At 39.1% G+C, this 9878-nt stretch overlaps 1 protein-coding gene across 1 annotated transcript; it reads right to left on the bottom strand.

Annotated features, from left to right (window-relative positions):
- Nucleotides 1-7298: 7298 nt before the first annotated feature.
- LOC103706880 (cytochrome P450 93A3-like) lies at nt 7299-9826 on the bottom strand. Its single transcript, XM_039123852.1, has 2 exons — nt 8818-9826; nt 7299-8168 (listed from the first exon to the last, which is right to left on the bottom strand). The coding sequence occupies exons 1-2, from the start codon at nt 9721-9723 to the stop codon at nt 7515-7517; spliced, it is 1560 nt and encodes a 519-aa protein (XP_038979780.1). The 5' UTR covers nt 9724-9826; the 3' UTR covers nt 7299-7514.
- Nucleotides 9827-9878: the final 52 nt, after the last annotated feature.

Here is a 9878-nt window from a genome sequence, read left to right as displayed (position 1 = left end):
ATTAAAAAAGAGTTCATGATTGATGGCCATAACCCAGCAACTAATGATGAACACGTTTGCTGTCCATGATCCACAAACGAGCATTTCATGATGCGGATTGGTGAACCGATGCAGGAGTACTGGGTTATTGAATTCCTCGTCTCTCTGGCCTTCATCCTCTTAATGATGATGTATAACTGATGGTGATTGGGAATAAGTACTGGGTAATAATTTTGAAGTCCTTGATGATGATGTATAACTGATGTGAGAATAACATTTTGGTCATCCTTCTTCTTCCAGATGACCATTTTAAGAAAGATAAAGTCGTGAGGAGAAAATTGTCGTGTACGAACCATACATAGTGTTAAGCACGTATATGTTTCTCCAAAATGGACAATATCTCTGATTGGGATGCAGTCACTTTTCCGCTTTAACAAATAGCGCTAGGAGGGCCCTACCAAAACTTCCCCGCACGAATCCTTTCTGCCGGAGGTAGTGTTGGGGGCAGATGTGGGACCCGGAACTTTAATCCCATATCGAAAGAGTAGTGAAAAGGATTGTGCCTTATAAGGAGGGGCCACCCCTTTCCTTTCAGAGAGCCCTTTTAAGAAGGACAAAGCTATGAAGAAAAAATTGTCGTGCACGAACCACGTATAGTGTTAAGCACGTGCGTGCTCCCCAAAACATACAATACCTTTGGTCGAGACGCAGTCACTTTTTTGCTCTAACAGTATGCTTAAATAATTTGTCTGAAATTGATAGCGCTCTCTAATGAACTATTCTGTCTTCTCATTCATTTGATATATTCATCGGTACATTAATTTGCTACCGATGACGTACATTAATTTGGCATCATGCCAATAAGTCTAAAAAAAAAGTTTATCCTAATGCTACAATTTTCTTTTTAAAAAATTATTACTTAATTTTATTGTTTAATTTTTTATTAAAATATTGTTTATGTATCATGTACCTTTCTAGTTTCGCTTAGTTACTTTTTGTTATATATTTTGAATTTTGGTAGACTAGATGAAATCCTCTAACATACAAATATAAATATATGTTTTAAATGAGTAAGGTCCACCATTTTAGCCACTATATGCAACATTGAGGTATAGTGAAATAAGAATTGTTTTGATATTGGTTTAGTAACTTATTGTCAAATTCAATCTGCACCATTCAAGTAGAGAGGACAAAGAAGTTAATTGGAAACTGGTTATCAATCTTAAAATTTTTAAAATTTTAGACCTTTAATAGCTTTTTTTTTTTTGATTTTATTTAAGCTTTAAACCTATGTTGGTATGATTATCAGGAGATTTTGTCATCATAATAGTGGGACTTGTATTAGTCGTTATATCTAACGATGACAGGTTTACACATGATTTTGATAGCATCTTCATATTTTCTTTTAAAAATAAAAACATACCGGTTCTATGATACAAACTTTTGTAATCTAACTCTATTTTGTTAATTTCATCCATCAGTTTCCCATGATAAATTGGGTTGCGGCCTACTCTATCCATACACAAAAACAAATTATATATGCCAAATCGAAAGCCAAATCGAAACCCAATAAATAATCCTACATGGATACCCAATGGTGGATTCAAAAGTTTAAGTTATTAGTTGAGTTTTAGGTATTTGTCAAGTTTTTTCAGGGTTACTCTGGAATCAATCTCAATCAATCATCTATTAAAGCATAAGGCTAAAAGTAAACTAGTGGATGGTGATATGCCTAGAACCGACATCTTTCAATGAGGACACATATAGACAAATTGGAATTTGTCTTATGGCCTCCATTAAGGACACTATAAAGATTAAATCTCCTCCAACAACAATTACAGCTTGGCTCATGTTTGCACATAGTTAAGCTGATGCACGTAAAGAGCGGGCAGTTATGTAATAGTTAAGGCACACGTCTGCCTTACTTGATAACAGATGTCGACTCTCGCCTATATAGACAGCATTCGAGGAACCTTCAAATAGCTCTCTTGACACTTTTATTGACAGTCTCTATGCTTTTCTTCATGTTGCCAATCTCTCTCAAGTCTCAGCTATTTTTCTAAGATTTCTGCCAGTCTTAGGCATCGAAGAATCCTCCATCGGATAAACTCTAATAAGTGGAATTTCTTTTCTTGGTTTTAGTCGGACGGTCCATGCCAGATTACCTTCTCCATCTGAGCACAGCCACAGCCATCTCAATAGCCAATCTTTCAGCTCATACCAACCTTGCTGACCTTATCAACATTCGTTGAGCTCATCAGCACAATCATAAAGTGCCTCATGGTCGGGTCGGATTTTGGCAGCAATAGATGGGTTAGAGGGAAGAGATATCATTATCAAATCATTGTCCTCAAGTCCACCATGCGAAGCTTCACATGTGATATTTAGGTCTACATAAAATTTTAGTAGAGATAGATGAACTGATATAGATAATTGAGTTCATCGTGGGGCACACCAGAAGCTAATAGTAAAATATGGTCGCTTTTGTCCTTTGCACACAAAAAGGGAAATGAATCCAAGACTCCCTTATTTGTTCAGAAGCAACTTAGATGATTTCATCTCCATAGAGCCCCCATCTCCGAGTTTTTTTCAATGTGAACTTCAATAGTAGTATGCATGAGGATGGAGGTCGAGGAGGTGCTGACTTTATGATCAAAAACGCTCATTTCAAATTGGTCGCAATAGGGTGTAGTAGTCGGCTCTATGATACTTTTATTTCTGAAACCGAGCTCAGAGTTGCTTGAGAAGAGATCACCCACGTGCAGGTCATTTTGGAGGCAGAGCGTATCCACTTGCAAGAAGACTCGGTGACTGTGATTTGGTGGATCTAGGGCCACGTCTGGGTAGGCGATGAGCACCCACTGTTGCAGGACAGTCGGAACCTCTTGGGGGATTGTGTGGCCTCCAAGGTTTCCGTGCTTACTGAGAGACGAACAGTGCAGTTATTTAGGTTACCTCGTATGTTGCGCAGCGCTCTAGTAGCTGGTTTTATGATACCTACGAGTTCGCTCCATCTCCTCTTTGTCACCTTCTTTTTTATGACTTCTTTAGATGTAGTCATGCTAGAACGGTATGGTATCAAAAAAAAAGAATCTTCACATTTGTTTAAATAAAGTACAAAACAAGACACTCAAAAAATGTGACCTAGCCCCATGGAATCTGGTTGTTATTCTTTTCTTTTGGATATTACAGAAGTACGAGGACAACCGGAAAGATAGTGATTGAAGGAAAATATATGAAAGTAGCATATGCATCCAAAAATTTTGACCTTCAAGGACTTTCGCTATTGTTCTACTATTGTTCGAAGGAGATAGATGTCGATAGAGATAAAGATATAGCCTGGGTTACAGTAGTAAAAATCTAAGTTAATATTATTCCTAAAGTAAAAAGCTACTAGTAAGTTAAGCTAAGTTAACATAAAATGCATATGTAAGTTGGATTATCAAAGGCTCCTTTAACAAAGTATAACACCACTTATTTATACTGAATAGAATAACTATTCATTTTGATGGTTACTATCCATATCCGACCTCCATTTCTAACTGTTCTAATAACTGATGCTAGCTGTCCTCCTACTATGGATGTTAATTAGCATAGTTGCTTTGTACTAACTATCAGATTGATAAGTATGCATTTTCGATTTTGGCTCATCCAATATACTTGCATTGGCCTTCTCCTTATTTGACCTATAGTGCGGTTTTCATCCCTTAGAAATACCTTGGAGACCGATTTGGTCATCGGTCTACTCTTTCTGTCGGCCATCCGACTTCATAAGTTTTGTATTATAATTGATCACGGTCAAGTTTTGATCTATTGGTCTGGTCCTTAGTATAATGATCGGATTAGTTCTACCTCTTTATTTTGTACCTCTACATACTAGTAGCATTTATTGTAGCCGAACTATACCCAGCTCAGTAAGGATCATGTGATTTCCATCTACATTTATTTTATCTAACTTTGTCCACATGGCACTTACGCACAGTCTCCAGCAAATTTGTTAAGATGAGAGGTTCCTTCTAACAAATATTCATTTATTCTCTTGGTTATCTCCTCCGTGCTTAAAAGTCTCTATCTTAGGTTTTTATTGCATTAATCTGTTTGATTTTATCTTTCTCCAGTAGCCTGAATGTTTTTTTTGTGGTGGTAACCAGTGATACGGTGATGTGCTGTAGCCCTCATACTCGTTTCTAATGTATCTTTCAGCTCCTCTTTTCTACCTCCCACCCAAAAAAAAAAAAAAAAAAAAAAAAAAAAAATCTTAAAACTTTATGATTCCTCTAAAAGGACCACCAAAAACTTAAAATAAATGAAACCTAACATTCCCACCGACGGACTTTCCAATCTTCTCACTAACTTCCTACCAACATCTTGCGGGGAAGAGGTGGAAAATTTTCTTTCTCATAGGATCTTTTCAAATTTCTATCTTCAAAAAAAAAAAGGAATCTCAAAAATCAAAACTATTTTTAATTAAAAATAATATTTCCTAGTTAGATAACTTTATGGATAAAAATAAATTACGAATGCATTATTCTTAAAATAAAAAAAATTCTAAAATTAAAAAATATATTGATTTTATAAAAATCACCACAAGCACTAGACTCTAGTGATGAAATGTATGCAATTTGATTTAATTTTGTTTGAGCACCAGGATAAAGTAGTTGAATGGAAAACATGATGGATAGCTATAATTTCAAAATATGGCACGTATATATGTGCATGATTGATTAAGAAAGAGTACGTAATTGACGTCCATAACCCAGTAATGTTGAACGCGTGTGCTGTCTCCGATCCACGAGACATCTCATGAGAAATCATGGGGCCATGAAAATATATATATATATATATATATATATATATATAACTAAATGATATAAAATAATATTTGAAGGAGAAGGACGAAGGCAATAGGTTTTTTTTTCTTTGTTGAGATAGACAGTAATTTATATAGATCTCAAATGAATACAACAAATGAAATTAGAAATCAAAATTTTCCGAAGAGGGGTTTTCAAATGAATACATCTAGTGAAATCAGAAGCCAAAATATTCCAAAAAGAGGCGGGCATGTTGATGCTGTCGGTCCACACTATCTCGTCAGAATGCGATGCCATAAAAGATGCAACTCAATCCACCACTCTATTGTTGTTCGGAAGAATGTGCACCTTCTCACATATCGCCAAATATTCTGGAGCAGAGGTGGATGGTTCCTATTTTCAGCCTGTTCTCGGATCCAGCCAAGTACAATAATTGAGTCCACCCTTACGGGCCAATTCCATCGTCCTGGAGAGAGACTCGACCACAGATATTACATGGATCCGGGGGGTTCAAGGAGTAATGATTGCGTCCACTCTTTGCTCCAAGATATTTGGACAATGATAAGGGATGGAGGGCATGTCTTCCGTGAAGATAATGAGACTGCGGACTGGGTGGTTGCTTATATAGTCAGTCACTCCGGTAGTACTCTATGGGCTAGAGATGGGAAGTCGCCTCTGGCACCCCGAGTTATTTTGATTTTATTTGGTGCATCCGTACTTGTTTAGTACGATTCATCTGCCTTAGCTAAAAAAAAAAAAAAACACAGTAATTGAGGCTTCGTCCAGATAAATGGATGAAATCTTACAGAGATAGCGCCTGCCCATGCTGTCTTCAGCACCAATTACAGGGGCATTATGAATCCGACTCCCACCCGACAACAACCGACAATGATGGTAGTAGTTCATGGACAACAGTGATCCCGTGACCCATGAGAGATTTCATTGCATGTACATGCCATAAAAAAAAGGAAACTCCTTCTATCACCATCATGTTGGCGTTCTCATCCATGTGATATTCAGTACATTGATTTGCTACCAAAAATGGGCAAACCAGAGTCCAAGCAGCCCAGTTTTTGTTTCATCCACACCCTTGTATCTATCATGGCCATCAAGTCTAATAGAACATTTATACCAGTGCTATATTTTTTTTTTTTAACAAAAATATTTCTTGTTTTCTTTTAAAAATGAAAACATATTTGTTTTATGATACAAACTCTTGTGATGTAACTCTATTTTGTTTTCATCCATCGACTCCCATGGTAAATTTGGTTTCAGTCTTCTCTACCCATAAAAAAAAAAACAAATCAAAACCCAGTAAATAATTAATCCTACAGCAACACCCAACGGTGGATACTAAAGTTAGTGATTATTCGTTGAGTTTTGGGTTTTGTTCAGGTTTTTGTAGGGTTATTATGGACTCTATATCAGTCGTGCGTTGGAAGGTGGATGAATTGATGTAGGTGACCGAATCCATAACATTGGGTGTCCCACACTTGTACGAATTTTTATTAGCAGATATAAAATTATATTTTACAGCATTTCTCCTTGGAAGATCCAACTTTGCCTCCCCCACGATTTGCTCTCATTTTTTAGACAAATAACAAAAAGACAAAAGTCACGGCCATTCATCTTCATGTAAAATTTCTTTCTCATTTTTTTTTTCCGTAATGAATATACATTTATAGGGATACAAGGAAAGCTATTTTAGGAAACTATTAATCCCAGCATAAAGGGATTCCTAAATCTAGTGATTCCATAGAGTATTTACAGCTACATTTAGCTATGAATTCTCGAATGAAGACGTTTCTATATCTATTTCTTCCCTGTTCGGCTGATGGAGGGGCTCATACCCATTCAGGGATTCCTAAATAGGTTCTTTCCATTCTTGACTGGTTGAGAGAGACTCATGCCAACACTTCAGACATGCATTACGCAACAAGAACAGTAAAAGAATAGTATAATTAAATACTATATCAACCAAACCTAGCTACTTCTTTCCGAGAGAAAATTTCATGGTGGGGCACCCTAGCACCTGATACTAAAATCTTATCACCATTGCCTTTTGTAAAGCTAAAAATATAACAATCTAGAATCTCATACAAAAAATCTAGCCGGAAAACATTATTTGGATTTCTTAATTTAAGTACCCAAAATTTATCCAATGAATAGCCGATATGAGACTAAACATATGTCCGTACGGATCCTCACATATTTCTTTTTTTTAAGCTCTAGCATTCTTGTTAAATTAAAAGTCCAAATCCATTTAAATTTAATCACAAGTACCATGATCGGCTTGTGGTCAGTCTCAATAAGTATGTGTTGCAATGTTCTCTAGTCCATATAAGTTATGGGGTGGATTCGCTCCAATATTATTTGTCATGACTTATGATTTAATCCAAAAAGACTATCTGGAATGTATTATTTGAGTTTCTCGATCCTGTACAAATATTTAAGATATATTTTTGATACATAATTGATATAAAACAAAATATACATCCACACTTCACGTGAAAAGAGAACCAATCCAGCACTCGCATACTTATTCCAATTTTAAATAACCTTCACCATGGTTTAAATAAAGGACAAAACAAGACACTGAAACAACCCGACTTATCTCCATGAGATCTATCCAGAGGATATTACAAGACCAGTACCAGAGTGCAAACATAAAACTTCTGGGATAGACAAATATATGCCTCCTTAGCATGCCATGGCAAATAGCTTTCATGGATCGAGTGGTGGGAACGGGTCCAAGCGTGCAACAGGAACACACACCAAAGGCTGAGCCCTAAGGATCACCATGCCGATACCTTCGCTCATGTCCAGCCCTCCACTCCTCTCTTCTTCTTTACCATCAACTTTCCACTCAAAGCAGTGAACTAAGGCAGCCAACGTCAGTTGTATCACCTGCAAAGCTAACGAGATCCCCGGGCACACCCTCCTGCCACTCCCGAACGGCAGCAGCTCGAAGTGCTGCCCTCTGAAGTCGATCGAGCTGAGCCCATCCTCTCTAGGCGCCGCGAACCTCTCCGGCCGGAACTCCAGCGGGTCCTTCCAGCAGTTGGGATCTCTTCCGATCGACCACACATTGACAAAGAGGCTTGTATTGGCTGGAATCTCGTAGCCTCCCACCTTCACTTCCTTGTCCGATACCCTTATGGCCAATGGCGCCGCCGGGTGGAGCCTTAGAGTCTCTTTGACGACAGCATAAAGATATGGTAGATTCGGGATGTCGCTCTCTCGGACGAGCCTGTCCTTGCCTACAGCTTTGTCAATCTCTTCCCTCAGTTTTCTTAGAATGCATGGATGGTTGATGAGCTCCGCTAGCGCCCATTCCACCGTAGCGGCTGACGAATCAGAGCCCGCTGTGAAAATATCCTACATAATATAGGAAGAATAAGGAGTAGGATATTTCAGACTCGTTTGCTTCACAGAAAAACAAGAAGGAAAATTATGGAAATGCTTCTTATTTGATTGGATTTCTTTAGAGAGGAAGATGAGAAAGTGGTATTTTTATAAAAATAATTTTTTTATATTTTGTAAAAAAATTCATAAAAAATAAAAAAGCTACTTTTCTGCCAAATAGGAATCAGAATTTTTTTTAAAATAATTTTAAGCCATCAAAATTATAAATAAAATATTTTTATTTATTATGAGCATAGTAGGTATTTAATTAATATTTTTAAAAAATAAATACTTAACTAAATATAACTTAAGCTATAATGTACTACTTTCCTACGATCAACCAAATATTCTAAACTATTGTTCAAACATTATATTTTTAAAAATTATATTTTTTTCCAAATATTGTGATGTGAATTTTTTTTTTCTTTGGTTGAAGAGGTGACATGCAGCTCAAAAGGCTCAGCTACCGATGAAGAAACGGAGAGGTGAGAAATAGGGATAAAAAGGCAGCCGTAGGGCGGTGGCCACGTACACAGTAATCCCTTAATAAACCTGGGTTAACACTGGGATTAGGGGGCTTATTCCGTTTCCAAATGGGGCCTAAAAGATCATTGAAACTTACCAGAGCAAAGCCCTTGATGTTCTCTCTTGTTAGCTTCATATCAGCATTCTCGTCCTCGGACACGTCGAGCATGATATCAAGCAAGTCCTTGACACCATTATCTCCCTCTCCTCTCTCTTTTCTTCTCTTCCTAATCTCTTCTTTCTCCTTGATGATCCTCTCCATGAACGCATCAAACCTTTCATGAACCACGTTGATCCTTTTGTTCAGCCCTTGCAAGTCCAAGTTGCGGAAAATCCCGATGTAGTCACTGAGGTTGAACACCCCAACGAGCTCGGCCACCTGCTTCACCAACTTCCTCGCCTCCTCCGTGTCAGAAGTCGTCGAGCTCGCCGTCATTCTGGTGATCACGTTGTTGGTCATCTTGATCAGCTCCCAGCTGATGTCGACGGGGTTGCTGGATCTGGCCTTGTGGAGCAAGGTCCGCAAGAGGGCATGGAGCTCCGTACGCCGGACCGGGGAGAGTTGGTCGACCGTCCGGCCGCCGAGGAGCTCCGACATGCAAAGCCTCTTCATGAACTTCCAGTAGGGGCCGTAGGGGGCGAAGGCGAAGCCGGCGGAGTCGTAGGCGAAGCGGCGGACGGCCGTGTACTGGGGGCGGTTGGCAAATGCGAGGTCGTGGGTCTTGAGGAGCTCCCTCACGGTGTCGGGCGACGAGGCCACGACGGCGGGCGTGGATCCGAGGAGGAGGTGGATAAGGGGGCCGTGGCGGCTCGTCAGCTTGTGGAAGGATTGGTGGAGGGGAGGGCGGAGGAGGTGGAGGTGGCCGACGATGGGGATGGGCCTCGGGCCGGGCGGAAGGTGTGGCTTGGGATGCTTGGCCTTGAAGAAGATGGCTTTGATAAGGAGGATCAAAGCGAGGGAGATCAGGAAGGGTAGGGTGGAGGAGGTGAGGCCTCCTTCCATGGCTGGTGTGGAAGGGGACACGCCTTAGAGGTGGAAGAAGGCTCGGCTGAGAGGAATAGCTATAGAAATTAATGGCATGCGAATTAATGAAGGGTGTTCTAGCAAAAAAAAAAAAAAAAAAAATATATTGAAGGGTGACGAGGCATTGGCTCGTT

This window comes from Phoenix dactylifera, chromosome 2, assembly GCF_009389715.1.
Source record: "Phoenix dactylifera cultivar Barhee BC4 chromosome 2, palm_55x_up_171113_PBpolish2nd_filt_p, whole genome shotgun sequence".
NCBI classification, from domain to species: Eukaryota; Viridiplantae; Streptophyta; class Magnoliopsida; order Arecales; family Arecaceae; genus Phoenix; species Phoenix dactylifera.
The sequence above is the reverse complement of the archived record's forward strand: the minus strand, read 5'-3'. Positions and strand labels throughout refer to the sequence as shown.

What these genes read in the sequence shown, in the direction of transcription:
- LOC103706880 (XM_039123852.1), bottom strand. Translation starts at nt 9,723, where the DNA reads ATGGAAGGAGGCCTCACCTCCTCCACCCTACCCTTCCTGATCTCCCTC. An exon ending in ACATCAAGGGCTTTGCTCTG is followed by an intron (nt 8,169 to 8,817) that starts GTAAGTTTCAAT and finishes TATATTATGTAG; the next exon opens with GATATTTTCACAGCGGGCTC.